Genomic DNA, 17,709 nt, shown 5'->3' on the forward strand with positions numbered 1-17,709 from the left:
ATTCAACTTCTAAACTCAAGAGGGATCACGTATCATATAGTGGAGTATGCACTCTCAGGGGTAACTCCAGTTGCTGAGACCAATATCTTTGTTGTATTTGTTTTTTATTTGTTTTTTTATTAATGAAGTAAAGTCATTATTTGTGGCCTGTGCATGAGAATCAATATATAAATATCAAATGTATTCCTGGTGGTTAGGTTGGAAAGGCAAGAAGTAGCTTGGCTGGAACACTGCATCCAAGGCATGAATTACACTTAATCAATTGTGCTTTTTTAAAATTTTGGCAAAAGAAGATCCCCCAGCAAAAAAAAATCTTTGTAAATTGAGGTTATATATGCCTTTTTTCATTTGGGTTTGTCCTTTTTATCAAAACCTAGACCAATTCTGTGGCCTAGATTTAAAGCAATAAGCAGACACGCTACCAATTTTGTGTTGATAAATATGGCCCCAGTTGTCCTCTTAATGGCACATATGAAGTAGCCTATAGGTTTATTCATCATAATTTGCTCTCTGTAATAAAAAAAATCTGTACAATATAAAAGCAAGGCGTTGCTAATATATTTAAAGCTTTGAGAATAAAGTGGGTGTACTCGAAGTGTTAATAAGCCTTGAAGGCATTTTGAAATTTGCATCAGCACAGCTGGCTTTGTCTCGTGACATCACACATTCATCTAGAGTAGCTTAAAAACAGCCAATGAGCATCAGGCTTACTGTATGGTTCTAATTCCAACAGCGAAAAATATAAACTAATAATACCATATAAAACTGCATTATATATACATAATACAAAACGTGTGATGACCCCATTTCCTGAAAATTAAGAAAATACAACAGTACAATGAAACAGTTAAATAACTCTTTGTACCTCCACACACTTATCCTTCCATGTGACTGGTGTTAAAAGATATTCGAAAATTTCAGTGCCAAAAATGACGTAAACAAGGAAATTTAGCCACAGTTGCCAATAGTATTTCCTCCTTGATAAAGAACCCGTTTAGAGTAAAAAAAAAAAGAACCCACATAGGCACAATTAATCCCCCCCAATTCATTTCATTGTCCATCCAAGATGGCTGCCCACAGTAATTAGTGCCACACAAATGAACACTATATAACTCATTGGTAAAGTATTTTACCACCAGACAGCCTACTCTACATGTCCTCTCAGACACAGTCTGCTTACACAGGTGATGTGTTTGCTAAACAGTTTAACAAAAGCTTGAAACTAATCACCCGTTATACTTTCACCACATTCTGCCACCATCGTCTGGCTGGTGTGGGTGTTTAAACATATACAGAATGCCCAGTACAGTAAGGCTTCCATTTCATCCAGTCTTCAGCTCTTGGCAGCCATTTCAAGTGCAAAAATGAACCTCTACCAGAGAGAATACCATTCCTAAAGTCTGTCGTCTTCATCTTCGTTATCGTAGGTGATAACACCCTGAAAGTCACTGTTAATGCGTTTGTACACAAAGTGGAAGACTTGGAGCTGTGGACGGCTATGCAGCTCGGCTTTGATTTTCTGAGGGTACGTGTCTTCGCTAAGTTGCTGACACGTGTCATCAATGTAAAGAAAAAGTCCGTAACTTGAGGGGTCTTGCACGTTAAACCTCTTTGCACACATCTGGCAAACGTCTTCTGTGGTTGTGTAAGGCTTCACTATTAACGTCTTCCCCGTGCATCCCGTATCAACTTCCTGCAGAGCCACTCTCAGATAGTTCTGTTCGATAAAAAATAAATACATTAAATATCAAAAACATGATGCAACACTTAACAATTTTGCACATGCCGATTTGAAATTATATTTGCAAAAATTTCAAACCAAACAATGCAATATATAATAACTTAAAAAATTACTTTTTTTTTGCCGGCAATAATTGTCGTGTGACACAAAAAACTTTTGGGCTGCTGACAAAACTGGTGTATTGAAACAAGCGTTGGGCCTACGGTTGGTTTTTCAAAATGATCCCTTGCTTTAATTGAGCAGATTTTGAGATATAATTAGTTTAGGGAATTTTGGTGTTAGTGTGAGTAATTGGTTTCTGGTGGCTCCCGTGTGTCATATCCGTGGTTCAGTATAGTGAATCGGAAAGGGGATTTTGTTAATCGCAATATGCTCAGATTAGGTTAACGGTTCAGCGCAGTTTAAACAAACTGCTCCTCAATGATAGCCGTTTTCTTTTTGGGTTGCGGGTATATACTGTATACTTTAGAATTATTATTATTATTAGAATAAATTGTATTTAACATTATATTTTTGGAAGACACATTTAGTTGTTTGTTGGCTATTTAATGAAAAGGGTGACCACCCCCTAAGTGTTTCTCATGATAGATAGACAGAGAGTAGTGTACTCATAGGTTGTTGCCGTAGAAAATGTTAACAAAAAATATAAAAATGTTTTTTATTTAATTGCATTAATATTACTTTAACACAAGGATTTTAAAGCTGTTTTAATTTCATAAATTAGAATCCAGAGGAACACACATTGACTGTAGCTTTTTTTAGATTAACTTAGTTCTAAAAAAATAAATAAATCATAAAGGTGCTATCATTGACCGATCAGTGTCTGCTGGAGATGCAATTTACAATTTTAAATGGTGTTTGGCCTGGTGAGGAAAAGACTTACGCCTTTGGTTTTGGCCTGTGGAAGAATTTGACACGTCAGACACTCTACAGTCCTCCAGGCTTACCCATCATACCTGGAAATCATCAATAGATGGGATGGTCCTGTTGGCTGTCCGTCTCTTGTGCCACTGTTTCAGGGTATCCCTGGTCTCTGAGTTAAGTAGACGTGCCGCTTGTTCTTCCTGGAAATTCTTTATTAATGAAAGCGCTCCATACACACTTGTCAAGTAGTAACCTCCTGTGAGAAACAGTAACAGATATATTTTTACATATATTTATATATTAATCTTATGTTACATCCTGAGGGACTGAGTTAAGGTATTTAAATTACATTTTTTCAAACCTTTATTTAAAATGATAAAAGTTAATAATAAACTGGGTCCTTTCATTATATTTCTTACAAATTAAATATAAAAGGTGTACAAGTATGTACATTCTAAAGTGTTCTTTCCCATTCTGTGTTCCCTTCAATCATTCCACAAGCAATATGACTGTTGCCAATGTCACACGGCTGTGATACAATCCAAGGAAGTCAATTTAATAATGATAACGCAAGAGCCTAAAATATTTTGACTTTTCTTGCGTGCGTGTGGGTAAATGTGTATAAAACTAAATGTTACTTCCTCTACAAGGCACAAACCTACTAATCTCGCTTTAGATTGTGAAGTATTTTGACTTGGAAATATCCCGGTACACTGTGCCACGGTTAGATTTCTATTTGAAGACTTGATGTAGACAAGTTCAGGAAGGGTGGAGATGGGACTCTCGGTTATCTGAGACATACCACTCACTCAACAGGACGGAAGGATTTAGCTCAGCATGACCATAACAACACAGGAATTTAGCTATGGAAAAAAACTGCTGTAAGACTTTCGCACAATAGAACCGCATATAAAATGTTCCGGGTGGCTCAGAAACACTCACTGAAATATTTTGCTGTGTATCCCTGGCACGTAGAAATGTAAATATTTGAATAGACGTGAATCGCAACAATTCAGCATCATATTCATAAAAAATGAATTCTGTGTTTTATTGTGTTATTTTTTCCTACACCTTGCTTTATAAATGATTGTAGTATTCTTATTTTTGTTCTTGACTGATCAGTGTAACGTGGCTTTTGGTGATCCTCATCAGGTAAAGAGAATTTCAGAAAAACGGTACCTTCTCCATGTAGCAGAACCGGGTCCAGCAGCTCCATCATATATTCAATTTCTGTGTCTATCTCCAGCATGTCACATTGAGCAATGACATACGTCAGCACGGGTAAAAAGTCATCTGCTCCGTACATCCTCCCTAGAAGATAAACGTACAAGAGTCACAAACCACATGAGAACATACATACGTATTAAAAAAACAAAATAGTTCACAATGTTCTACTGATCAAAACACACTTTCCTACAAAATAATTGTTTGTCTATTCTCTGGAAAGCTGGGGTGGGGGTAGTTTAACTCCTTTATCCATCAATTGTTGCAGTACCTTTTACTATCCCTTTGCACAGTAAATCCTTTGAAAGGCAAAGTTACAAAAAAGTGTTTATGGCTTAGCAACCATTGGAATTTGTTTTGCTGATTAGACCATTCCAATGGCTACTATGGTGATAAATCCACTTTCAAACTTCACCGGAATACATGTTTTATATGTAACTGATTCTAATCCCCGAATCTTCGGATAACGTTCAATCATCAAGATTACCTTCAATGCTAAAGAGACATTAACAATATAAAATTATATATATATATATGCTCAATAACAGACCTGAATTATTTTCCATGCATGTATAAATGAGTTTGCAGACCCTCAAAAGTAGCATGACTTTCTTCTCAGGTGAGTACATTTTCTGCATGGTCAAGAACTTGACTCGAATCTTCTCCACATCCATTGGTTCGGGTGTTGGTGTGAATACACCCAGCTCCTGAGGGGTTCTTTGTCTTACTAACTGCAAATTCTCCTTCAGTTGCCTCCATGACCCATCTGACGTACGGAACTCCTTCAGCATTGACTCAATGTAGCTCTTCAGGGGCTTTAAGATACATTTGTGCATTGCCTTCTCCAGGACAACATCTGAAACAGAAATGAAAACCTGTCACTATTCAGCACATGTAACCAGAAAATGCATTTATTCAAGAAACCTGCTGTTTGTGTGTTTCATAGGGGAGGGATAGCCCTTGTCTAAGTCATATTGATAATTCAGGAGGAACTTACAGTTTTTATGGACTGGCTACATCAAAGAAGGCCAAGAAGTGCTGCATTTGACCCCAGGTATCCAACTGCACAGTTCTTGAATATATTGTTTAATAAGTACAAGCATAAAGTTAAAGGTATTAGTAAAGCAGAAACTGGCAATTTAGGATGCGCAGAGCTTTACTTCATAAATATCGGGTAAGCCAAAATATTTGTCTGGAGGCATTAGATGCCTGGTTGTATTTAGCATCAGAATGCCATTGTATTAACCAATAACAAAAGGTTATGGTGGGTAAAGGTGATGGAAAACCCTTCCACTTAAAAATAAGGGGGTAATAGAAGCATTATTAAACAGCTACAGACACCAGACAAGCCAGAAGGCTTGTTTTTTCCCTCAGAAATCTCATGGTGCTGCCACAACCACAAAGGATTCTGGGTAGGCGCATGCAAATAAGGTCAACAATAATCACCTTTTGCCTCTATATCCACTTTACACATGGATCCCTTGAAAGTAACTGCCCGCTGTACAAGACAGCCTTTAGACAAAACTCGTGTAAGAGGTGCAATAACCAGATCACCATTAATGTTATTTTTGTTTTACACCTTTTGTACATATTTTTTGTCTTTTGTAACTGTACATGTCAATGACCTCCAGAACATACTTGAAAATGAATGACATCGCAATGTAGTCTTCCTGGTTAAACATTTTCAAAATATATATACGCCGTAAGCATTGGGGATTGCTAAATTTACAGATTTTAAAGACCTGTGTCCACCTCTGAGATGTAAATCCATGTACCCCTAGTATTTGTATTGCATGTGCTCTTTCAATACTTTTTTTTATAGTATTGCAGTATTTTTGATATACTGTAACTAAACATATAGCTCATCAATGCTATGGATCCACCACAACATGGAACATGGTGAAAGTTCTCGATACAGTAGAGATTAACAGAAAATCTATTTTCTTACATAGGAGGTTTGGGACAATTACAATATTAATGTTATTTGGGTGGTGACTGTTGACTATTTAAGTATTTCAATACTCTATAAAAAGCTCATTTGAAGATTTCAGAGTTCACCTCCAGGGCTAAAACAGCAATAAGCATTAGGCATGCCTTGGTGCTAGTTATTTAACACTTCTTTATATATATATATATATATATATATATATATATATATATATATATATATATATATATATATATATATAAAACACATGTAATATATCCTACTGTATATTGACACATTCTAAATATTATCAAGTGTCTCACTATTATATAACCTACACAATGAGGTTATTGCTCAGTTAACGGCGCTACATTTACTGGAACAAAGTGGGACAGCCCCACCTCTACCCCTACTAAACATGCCAGGGATACCTTGCCGGAGGCTATTAAAATGAATGCTGTGCTGACGCATGTACACGATGACCTTGACACAGATAGAGCGCTCAAGCAATAGCAATGTATTCCTCCCCATTGTCCCTGACACAGGAGACACAGTCATTTGATACCCAAAATCCCTCTGTGCCTCTTTCTTCTCCCTGATACCCCTGTTCTACAACCCTAAAACTCACAGTAATGTGTATGGAAACAACAGAAAAAATGCTTTTAAATTAAAAGGCAGTACATTCTTCTTCAAAAAACTGTCAATACGTAAACTAAAAAGTCTCATCCAAAATGTTGCTTAAACCCCATTTCTTGGTTATAACTCTTTCAACCCCTACAACAAAAGCGCCCTTCTTCGGCCACTTCTAATGCACTTGGAAAAATATACAATCTGCAAGTTAAATATCTGCCCAAGAATAAAGACTGCAGCAATTGTACTGAAATAATATGTGAATATGATTAGAATTTTCATGAGGACTAGGCCCCTTTATCCAGCAGGCACTGTGGGCAGCTTCTTGAGGACTAAAAATGACAGAAAGTGTATGATTTTATAATTAATTGTAAAATTACACAGTTTAGACAGTGACATTATTCATATAAAAATCATTTTTATACAGAGGACTTCTTTGATAGAGGCTGCTTTGTGTAATTCCATGAAATCAATTCCCTGGTAAATAGACTTTAATTGCCATTGCACAGAGCAAATCAATTTTTATGTAAGTTGGGAAACTATTAATTATCTTTTGTGCTAAACTCAAAAAATATTAAAAAAAATCCTTTGTGTATATTTTATTTAGAAGAATCTTAATAAAATAAAACCCCAAATAAATGCTGAATTTTTGGGGTATTTTACTTAAAAAGATGGCAACTTTATAAATGGATGGTATGATCAAGAGAGAAAATTAAATGGGAAGAGTCAGAATAAGGGATGTTGGATGAGGTGAAACGGGACTTAAATGATTAACTACCTAAGGCGGTCAACTTTAAGCTGAGAGAGTCCAGAATTCTATGTTTTGATGTTAAAATGGACATTGCCAATTAGTCCCCTAGGAGATAGCCAAAGGCATATTGTGATACCATTTAATGGACCAGTGTACTTGGCGAAAGCTGTCTGTGCGACATTTCAAGACCTTAGAAGTTACCATCTGCTCGTTTTTTGGAGAAGACGAAAAGATTTTGATGTGGTACCTCCTGCTACATGGTGCCTTAGGCTGCTGTCCAAAAGCGGCAGAAACATTGCCGGTGGGTCCTGAGCAAATGCATTTATTTAAATATTAGGATTTGTTATTCTTGAGGCTAAGATACCGTACTTTTCTCTTGGTAACTAACCTAAGGGTCTTCCGTACTGAACAGCGATACAAACTGCTATTCATAGACCTACCCTGTCTGCAAAGTTATTTCAGGACATGCTCTGATCAGGCATGTTGAAATCCACTCTTGCCAGAGCATAACTTCTAGAGGATTTAAAATATCAAGGACTATAAAAAAAAGCAGCCACTCCACATATTCAAGCAATTATCCTATTTAAAAAGCACAAGCTTCATCTTAGTTTTTTTTTTTAGTCTACCAAATGTTTTTTATATATTGTTACCGGGATAAATGAAACAGACATAGAGCTTAAAGAGCTCAAGAAAAATGCATTCACCTACTTTAAAAGAACACTCCGCTAGTAGTGCACAAAGTAGTCTTCTGGCTCCAGTCACCATTTGCATTCTTGTCATGCAGCCCAATACACAAATCACTTGTTGTACTTTGGGAAAATTAACTCTCAATTTGCTGTTTCCCCTGCACCTTAACTAGCAATGGTGCCTGCCCGGTGAAGATTCTGCTTACCCTTCATACATTCGGTTACACATGGTTTAGGCGACAGATCCCCCTAATGTGTAATGAAGAATAATTAAAGACAGGACTGTCCTACCAGTATTGGTCAGCGGGAATCCACAAAGAGCGCAGTACATAGCATGGCCCAGTCGGCGGCAGACGACTGTGCAACACAATGATGTCTTTGTTCATAGAGTTTCTTTGTTTACTACAATACTGTAAAATGCCATTGAAATGCCATGTAAACATGGTCAAGGCATCCACTGCGCCTCATCTGGTACATTGGAGAACTGTACACATCCAGAATATACAATTTACTGAAAATCCAGCTGTGGTTTATACTCCCCTTAGGAATAAAAGGTTACAGCAGAAACACATAACATGACACTGAAACAGAACAGAAATGTTTAACTCCCCGGGTGTCAAGAAGGCTGAGAAACACCAATGGTGGCATTTAGATATCCCCAGACATATTGACGATGGTCTATCCTGCTTAGCCGCGCTGTCTAGTATAATGATACTTAAGGCAAAGGATGGAGTGCGTTCCGGATCACCGTCTTTGCCAAACTTTGTCTTCCCAAAATAGGGTGCAACAATCCAGATGTTAATGATATCACTTTTTAGTAATCCACAAGAGGACAGCCAACTAGGGCACATCACGTACAGAGAAACCATGATGTTACTTCTATATCCTGAATGAAACAAGGCCAAACAGTACTTTAATTTCTATTCAATTTCGAAAAATTAATGGTGCTTGGAAAGGAATTGAGCTATATGGACAATCCGTTACTAGCGACTGAAAAGTATTGGTTCAGAACCCTTGGCCAAATACAGTTTAAGAAGTTTAATAATGTACTTTCTTCTTATGTTAGACCCTTAAATTTACTTATCTCAATGTATGTCAAAATGATGAATTCTATTAAAATTCTATGAAATTCTGTGCAATTCTGGAAAACCGACATTACATGAGTCTCATCTCAATATACAAAGTGCAGCAGCTGAGAAACATAGATGGATTTTAGGTGCGGGTATAAAGTGTAGTTCTGGTGCAAAATGATAAAATGTGGTGCAATTGCTATAGCAACGAACAGAATGCTTTTCCTGATTGCTGCTGCCAAGGTTTCCTTTCCCAAAATAGCTAGGGGCTAATAATTTACCCACTTCAGTTTTAAATAGAAACTTAACATTGTTACAGTGCACGGTCGTTTATTCACAGTCCACCTACGCTGCAAACTTTACTAAATCAATGGTCTTTATGTTTAATTCTGCTTGCTTGTGATGTAAAACCGCAGCCAGTTTCACGTATTAGTCATGAGTTTCTGCCTGGATTATTAAACAGCTGCTTGGTGCCTGCATGAAGATCCTCGGCACGTCTTAACAGGTGTTCCCTTTTACTTTTAACAAATCGCTTTATGAGACGGGTGCCCGATATGTCGCAACCATATAGCCTTGTAGATGTTAACGTTGCTCCATTTTAATACAAACTAAAAAAAAAAGTTACACAAATATTCCACAACAATATGAAAAAAGTGGTAAAACACGCTTCCAGAATTGCTTGCCAAATGTCATACATTGATCACCCCACTGGCATTTTAAAGACCTACTGAAAACTAGAAGAGAAACGTTTATGATGGGGAGATCTAGTTAAGACACTAAAAGGGTTAACTTCAAGTCACACGCGCCAAAAATGACAGAAGATCGGATTGCATCAGCTGTGGACGGAAATAGCGAACCTTAAACCGTTTTACCTTGGCACTAAAGACATCGCTGTACCCCCTACCTTTTTAACCCCTCCAAGTTTATATATGCTGAAGGTTCTGGTCATTTTTCTTTTGGCACTCGTTACTAAAGGGTTTCTCGGTTACACTGTGTTCTAGGGTGAAATAGTTACGTGCGCTCCCCAGAGCAGATGAACGGAGAGTTGTTTTAATTAGCATTACTTGTGCCAAGCTGGGGTGACCTTTTGGAGTAGATTGAATTTTTTTCATTTGAAGATCAGAGCTTTGGGTAACTTTGCCAAATACCTTTTTTTGTTAGGAGCCAAGGAAAACGAGGTGGAAACTGGAAAATGGAAATTCCTAGCATGGAAAACTGAGGCAGGGCTTAACTTTTTCCAGGCTGAACAAAGTCATTGAGATATGTAAAACAGACACCAGCTCAAGAGGGGTTAACATGGCATTCCCTACATCCGAGCCATGTTTGTGCAGTGCTTGCATATGATCCTGTTAACTTTTTAAATGCCACAATAGTCGAACAACAACTATCATAAAACACTTCTTTTAAGAACATTGCAGAACAAAATATATAATCGTTAACAAATATAAAGGATGAAAATTTGCTTTTATAATTATCTACGACGAGAAAGGTGACCCTTCTCTCTGCGGCTGTTTATAAACTACAACATCCACAAACCCCCTACAGCCAACTAAGGACAATGTATGCCTTGGGGGCTGATGGAGAATCATGGGATACGTAGTTCATTAACATCTTAAGAACAACAGCCTGCCTGTCTTTGTTGTAGACCCACGTAACCCCAACGATACATTTTCATTGATGCTAACGATGCAAAATAATAAACTGCATATGCTTTCACCGCCCCACCACCACCACCACGGCCAATGCCTTTCATCTGTAAAAATATAACAGCTGGCGTCCACTAAGGATCAGATAACTTCCAAGGCTGAGCTTATGGAAAATGCATAAGAATCAACTTTAATTCTTAAACTCGTTATTATAACTTATGCGGTTTACGATAAAGCTAAAGTAACTTTGAAGCTAAGTGATTGCGTTATATCTGAACAGAAAAAGTTACATTTTATGCAGTTATTGCGTTAATTTCCATATTTTGCATTCTGCACCGAAATCACCTCACCTGAACCCCTTTGTGCAATATTTTCTTGTCTGTCTTTAAAATGTACTCCAGATAAATAGATAGGATTATCTCCAATGTGAAGTGTAGCTACACATGTTATTATTATGAATAGTATGTGCTCTTACCTATCTGGTCTTCAGGTATTAGCGATTCAATCGGAGGGTCCAGTTCAGAACTTTGGGATAAGTAATTTTTTACTTGAGTCATGAATTGTCGGATGGTGTGGAGCATGTCGGTGCTGGAAACGTGGCACTCTTTATTCTCCTGCAGAAAACTGATGTAGTCCTGGACAAGACAACCAAAATAAGTACGCTTGTCCTTAGACATGGCTGCTATCTTCTTCACCATTTTCTTCTCAGGTGTCATGAGAGAGTTGAAAACGCCGCTCACTTTACGCAGGTGAGTCTTCATGATTCTGGAGAAGCCCAGGGATGTACTTCTTTTTGTCCGTGATTTTAACGGTGGTGCCATACTTTCTTGATCACTTTCCTCTTCGCAGTACTCTAAGCTGTCCCCCTCGTAGAAGGCGGGCACCGCTCGATCGTACTCGAAGGAGTCCGAAGAAGAGGTTGAGATGCTCATGTCGCTCAAACGTTGAGTGCGCAAGGTGGCCCGGGCTGGTATATCGCGATTCTCACTTAGGTTTATGTTCTGCATTGTATTTTGTGGTGGTGATTCCTCAGACTGAGAGTCCGGAGAAGAAGATCCGTTAAAGATGGAGTTCTTGTCGTTACTTTGCCACCTGTTAATGGTGGCCTGCTTCTTTAGGCGGGGAGGAGGAATGGGAACGGCGTTTTTAGCAGGAGAATCTAAGCTCCCGTGCCTAGTCTGGATGACTGTTTCTGGCATGCTTGCCTCTTGCTTCACAGCACTAGACAGCTGAAGACTTGAACGATGACTATTAATGGAAGGGGGAGGGGGTCTGGGAGGTGGTGATCTCGCACTCTCTATGCCATTTGTCCCTTGGGTTCTTGTGCTCTCCCTCTTCAAACTTCCCCCTGAATCCTGGCTGTGTATTTTTAAGAATAGTGGGTTAATGAAACACAGAGCTCCGTTGGTCTGGCTGCATTCCAATTCTGAGGGCGTTCTGGTGCGGAGAGAATGCACTCCATTTATAAGAGGTAGTTGATAGGACTCCTTGTTGACGTATTCATGGGGGAGAGGCCTGGGGGAAGGTGGAGAATATTTTGGTCTGCTGTTTACAGACGACCTCCAAAAGCCTGAAAAAAATATAAAAAATACAGAATTTTGAACATGCCGAATGTGCTTTTTGAACAAAATACGCTGGAGGAAAGGCATATGGCTTTTAAAAACAATTAACAATCCTAGTCATTCCAAACAAACGTTTCAAAACTTTTGGTCCTTGTGGTTTCCAACAAGTCAAAAACAACAGCAATCCAACTCACACGGTGTCTTTCACACACACCAGAGCCACAGGAGGTCAGCGTTGCTGTGCAAAACAGTTGCTTACCAACACTATGCAAAGGTACTTATATATATTTGTGTGTTTCTACATGAAACCATATTTAATTATTTTAAGAAGGCAGTCCGGCATACCTGATATACGTGTATATATATATATAATTAATAGAAATAAATAATTTGGAAACCACTTGCACATTGCATGGACAAGCAATATTTAATCCTATTAGAACTCTTATAATATTCTGTTCTATTTAATACCCTTTTGAAAAATTGGTAATTCATGTAAAGCAGGGTTGCTGGGGCGGTAATGCTGTCAGCGATCACTTAAATTGTTCTTTCTGCATTTTGAAGACATCCCTCTATATATTATATTATATCCCTTTATATAGATTGTATTCATCATCTTCAAAACAAATGGCATTTGCCAACGTAAAAAAAAATAACATTTTATGGTTTAGTAATAGAAATTAGATTTGCTCCTACAAGACTGTTCCAAAAATAATGATAAGATGCGACCCAGATATCTTTGCAGGAAAAAAGCAACGTAGTAAAGCATAAGACATTGAAACATCCTCTTTTTTTCTGCAGATCAGCTGCTTTTTTTTGTTCTTTTACTCTCCCTTAGCTAGTAAACACACAGCTGTGGCGATTGCAAAACCTGAAGTTTTTAAATGTTCATTGGTAAAAAAATAACTAAAAAAAAAGGACAAAAAATGGCATGTGCTGTGCTTTTCATGAGTAACAGGAAATACCGCTGAGGAGTCTAACATATGTCTGTCCCACTTGTCTATGGTTCAAGAATATGATCGCACGAGAGAGGAGCGGACATAAACACTACAAGATGCCGAGTAGGCCGATAGAAAATATTTTTGTTGTGGATTTCTGGAGCTACATTTAATATAAACCATCCACGAAAAAAAAAAAACACAGTTAATAACACATTCAACAGAAAGTGTTTATTATTACCAGTGGGGGGGGGGAATCTATGCACTGGGAAGTGGAAATGAAAAGTCTTTTCTGGTTGTGTTTTTGACAAATCTGCTTTAAGACCGGGAGTAGTTTACGAGCTTGGCCAAACTAAAGGTTTCTGTGTCAGCATTTTCTGTCGAATGTCTAATATTTGCCTGTTTTAATACAACCACAAAGCTGACATAATACCGGAAGGAAAGTGTAGAATTCAGTATTGAAAAAACTATATATTCTATGAATTTTATGGGTCAGCAATTTTTTTTTCCATACAGTTTAACCATTTTGTGGCTTGGACAGTGGGAAGTAGACTTCAATCCCAACCGTTTCAAATGATTTGTGATTTCTACTAACCGACTCCGAGTTGGGCGATCTCTTCGAGTTCAGCTTCGCTCTTGGCCTTTGCAATGGCGTGCGGCAACTTCAAAGTAAAAGGCAGCACATCCCTGTCAGCAAAGGATAAAAAAGAACATTGTCACGGGCACGAATTCACTTTAGATCGTAAGTTCACTAGCAGGGCCCTCAAAAGCCCACCATCCCTGACTGGAATAAGGCTAGATGACAAGCTCAGGGGCACGGTTCTCAAATCCTGTTGTGTCTGTATGTATTAACGTATATGTATGAGTAAACTGCCCCATTTAACTTGTAAAGCCCTGCGTAATTTGTTGGCGCTTCATAAATAAAATATAATATTTTTATTAATAATAATAATGATAATTTCTGCATTAAACAGCAAACATAACTCTAGAAGGGGCAAGGTCCTTGATCTACTCCTTCATTGTTCATGCCTTTTGAGGAACAGGCCACATATAGTGGCGTAACACAAAATGCTGTTGCCCCCTGCAAGCTATATTCAACTTTTAACCCCTTAAGGACAATGGGCGGTCCCTAAACCCATGGAAAACAATGTATTTTGAGCCCCTACATGTACGGGCTTTGTCATTAAGGGGCTAATGTATGTATCCCAGTTCCATTCAACAATAAAGTGTCTTGGGATGCATGTGCTTGTTTGGTATTCACTTAGGTGCTATTAGGGCACCATTAAATGCAATGAGCATGATGCAAATGTATGAGGAAAATGAAAAAGCCATGTCAAACGGCAGAGGTGCCTTAGGTTTATGTTTTTTTTACAAATCCCATGATGCTCTGCTAGCCTTTAGGCTGAGTATTCTAGGAGTTGTAGTTCACAGCACCCGGCACACTAGCCTGTTGCCGTCCTTGGTTATAGTGTACACTAGCAGTTTTAATGAAGACTGCTTAGTGTTGCTGATTTGTTAAAGAATGGAGTAAAGGCAGCTGGAATTCTTTATATAAAAATTCTCCTAAACACGCCTGAAAATCCCTTATGGGTTTTTAGATGTGAATTGCATTAAGGTTGCCTGCGAACAACAAATACAAGTTTCCTCCTTAGCATGAAATACTAATCTACTGGAGTTTATTTGAGGTTTTCTGCAAAGTACAGAGCAGGACAACCATTGTATACACCAGCGCTGGAAGCCATCCAGGAGCCTTAAAAAAAATCCGCACAAATGAATCAATGAAGCGAGCGGCCAACGTTAACATCGCTTTACCCTGAAAATCTCTTGAGGAGACCACATTTCCTATTATGCAAGAGAAGCTTTTAAGAGCTGGGGGCCAGGGTGGCTGAATACCTAAAAACAACTAAAAAGCTACAAACACTTTTAAAGTTCTGGGAATTTGCACCGAAACAAAAAATGTGCGTTACCAGCTCTGCCTAGAGCACACCCAAAGCTCACCCGCCATATAAACAGGAGAAAATGCGTCAAGGTCATCTCTCAGCTTTTTAAATAATAGACCAGCCAGGATGGCACTGGTTTTATCTTATTTTGTTGTGTAAAGAGTTCAGGCTCTTCAGAGGGAGGAGAGAGAGAGAAATAAAAGGTTTAACGATCCCCTAGCATGTTAGTTAAAACTACTCGAGACGTTCATGTTTTTTTTTTTTATCTCCAACACTGATATATTTATTACACATCCACAACTTCCTAAAATAGGGAAAGGAACTAAGTAACTAACGTGCAATGAGTTTATCTTGCAGTGATTCATCATTCCATTAAAATAGCTCAATTTGCGCATGTGCTTCTGCTTTTTTACGGCGAAGGAAAGTCCCTTGTGAGGTGGCAACCGAGCCGTGCAGAAAGGTGGCATTAGCCCATCATTAGGCGAATCTATTCAGTCAGTGTACGGGGGCATTGGGTTCACATGCCCCCACTTTGGCTCCTTACACAGACATGCATATTATCTCACTTGTCCCTGGCCACTGGCCCAGATATACATGATCCTCAATGACTGCTGTCCATTATTCATTTCGGAAGTAGTCATTCATAAACAAGCTTTCCATAAAATCCACTTATCTTTTAGATGATAAGCTAAGGGTGTTTACTACAATTGAACTGATAACTACAGACATGTAACAGTAATTGTATTAAGCAGAAGGGATAATACACACTGGAAAGCTGGTAAAATGTATAGGGAAGCTGGGGGATATGCATTGGAAGGGTGGTCTATAGCCCGGCAAACATTTGTTTGCCTAAAAATGAATATAGCTGTATTATGCCAAGGGAAAATGGAATCTTTAGTTAATACCTTTTATTGGGACAACATAGAAATGGATGTAAAGTTGGAACCCATCATCTTCTATGTCGGGCCAAAAAAAAAGGTATCAACGTCAACAAAAGGTTCCACTGTAGATATAACATATTTGAATATACAATATAGCTTCTGGGAGTTATTATTCTAAAATGTATATCCATTGCCTTAAACACTAAAAACATACCATGCGTGTTATGGTATTTAATTAAATGTGCTCTGGGAGCTGTACATCCTAGGCTTCATTTTTAAACTGTGCCCACTATATATTTGATTATAGATTGTAAGCTTGTGTGTTCAGGGCCCACCTTACCTTTTGTTTCTGTAAGTCAAATTGTTATGTTATACTACATGTTATGTCCTGTCTACCCATTGTACAGTGCTACGGAATATGATGGCGCAAAAAAAAACAAAACAATGATAATAAAGATGCAGTGAGGTCCTCTGTCCTACTCCTTGGAGCTTTGCCACATCATGGGCAACTTGCCCTCTTGCTTGTATCTGGTATACTCCCTATACAGTCCAGAAGTGAGATGGACATATGCCAGGGGGTCCGTATTCTAGCTTCAAGACTATCTTCCTTACTAACTTATTACTTAAATTGTGAGTCAGATTAAACAAATGATTGGCCTCTGCCACTGTGAAGGCTAAGAGGAGGTAGGGTAAGCATTCAAGCAGAAGCATTCAAGTTACATCACTGTGTCAGAAAGCTATGTGTAATCTACTGCGGCATCAGCCAAAATATGGATATCCAACCTCCTCTTAGCGTGCAATGTTAGTCTTTCCAAAACACAGTTTCTCAAGGTGTGATGACTAAAGAGATGGGTCCTTCTCGCACGCCGCTCATTGCTCTGGCCATTTGTTTTTCCTGGAGGCAACAGCTTCAGAGAGCAACAGCTGACAATATCTGAAATGATACTTGGTATTTCAGTAATTCACAACTACCCTGTATGGTGATTCCTACCTAGTGAATCACGCTGCATACTCCACAGGAGACTATTCCATGAAGTTTTACATCCCAATACCAAAGAAATAGCACTAAACCCAATGGGCCTGTAGACTGGATACTCCAACATACTGTTCCTGATATTAAATGGTCTAGTAATGCTAATCTATGGGTTTATTAGGGTTCTGCATACAAAAGACAAGTGCGCCACATATCTGACTTCATGTGTTTGTTTCTCGTCATTTCAAAGTTGTCACATTCTTCAAGAAACAATACAATTATTTCATAATTTATGGAACTCTGATGAAACAACAGTTGACCGATAAGCCTACTTGCCATAATTTGGTAAAACTGTAACTGCAAGCAAAACTTGGTTAGTATATTAAAACCCATTGCTGAAATTCTGGGTTTCCAATTGTCGTGGCTGAAACTTTTGGGACAGCAGATAAAGGGAAGTATTCGAAATGATATAGAAAAGTACTCATGGAAAGAAATACCCTTCATTGCTTAGCATGTGTAGAAAGCCACAGTCACTGTTGGCCCACTGTAAAATATGATCTCAAATAAAAATGTACCACACACTCCACAGAATTTGGGGTGCTATTATGCCACCTACTTAGTTAGATGTGCACAAAAGGTACGCAAATGTTTTGAGTCTGTACTTCTCGTTCTAAATGTGCCCACCCTATGTGTTTTGTTTCCTTTCCTTGATATTAGAAGATATGTAGTTTGTGTTGGCTAATAATGTGCATGTTCTACTCATCTCTTACCTGCTGATACAATAAAAGGCAATAAGCCTAAATACATCCGCAAAACTGATTCCAGAGCCTTCCAAAGAAAAAGCTGAGGAGGAAAGAGAGGAAAGAGAGAAAAAGG

General features: G+C 38.3%; 1 protein-coding gene across 2 annotated transcripts in view; it reads right to left on the reverse strand.

The window, feature by feature from the left end:
- Positions 1-581: 581 nt before the first annotated feature.
- Positions 582-17,709, reverse strand: part of RIN2 (Ras and Rab interactor 2) — a 64,850-nt gene continuing 47,722 nt past the window's right edge. The window contains exons 6-12 of one of the 2 annotated variants that reach the window (XM_053459840.1): positions 17,604-17,676; positions 13,635-13,726; positions 11,015-12,109; positions 4,380-4,685; positions 3,785-3,916; positions 2,698-2,861; positions 582-1,717 (exon numbers count right to left, since the gene is read on the reverse strand). In XM_053459840.1, the coding sequence (XP_053315815.1) occupies positions 1,394-1,717; positions 2,698-2,861; positions 3,785-3,916; positions 4,380-4,685; positions 11,015-12,109; positions 13,635-13,726; positions 17,604-17,676 (2,186 nt within the window). In that variant the 3' untranslated portion in view covers positions 582-1,393. Of the gene's footprint in view, positions 1,718-2,688; positions 2,862-3,784; positions 3,917-4,379; positions 4,686-11,014; positions 12,110-13,634; positions 13,727-17,603; positions 17,677-17,709 lie in introns of both variants that reach the window. The other variant, XM_053459841.1, reaches the window with a different exon arrangement.

The sequence above is a fragment of the Spea bombifrons genome, chromosome 3 (assembly GCF_027358695.1).
Source record: "Spea bombifrons isolate aSpeBom1 chromosome 3, aSpeBom1.2.pri, whole genome shotgun sequence".
In the NCBI taxonomy this organism is placed as follows: domain Eukaryota; kingdom Metazoa; phylum Chordata; class Amphibia; order Anura; family Pelobatidae; genus Spea; species Spea bombifrons.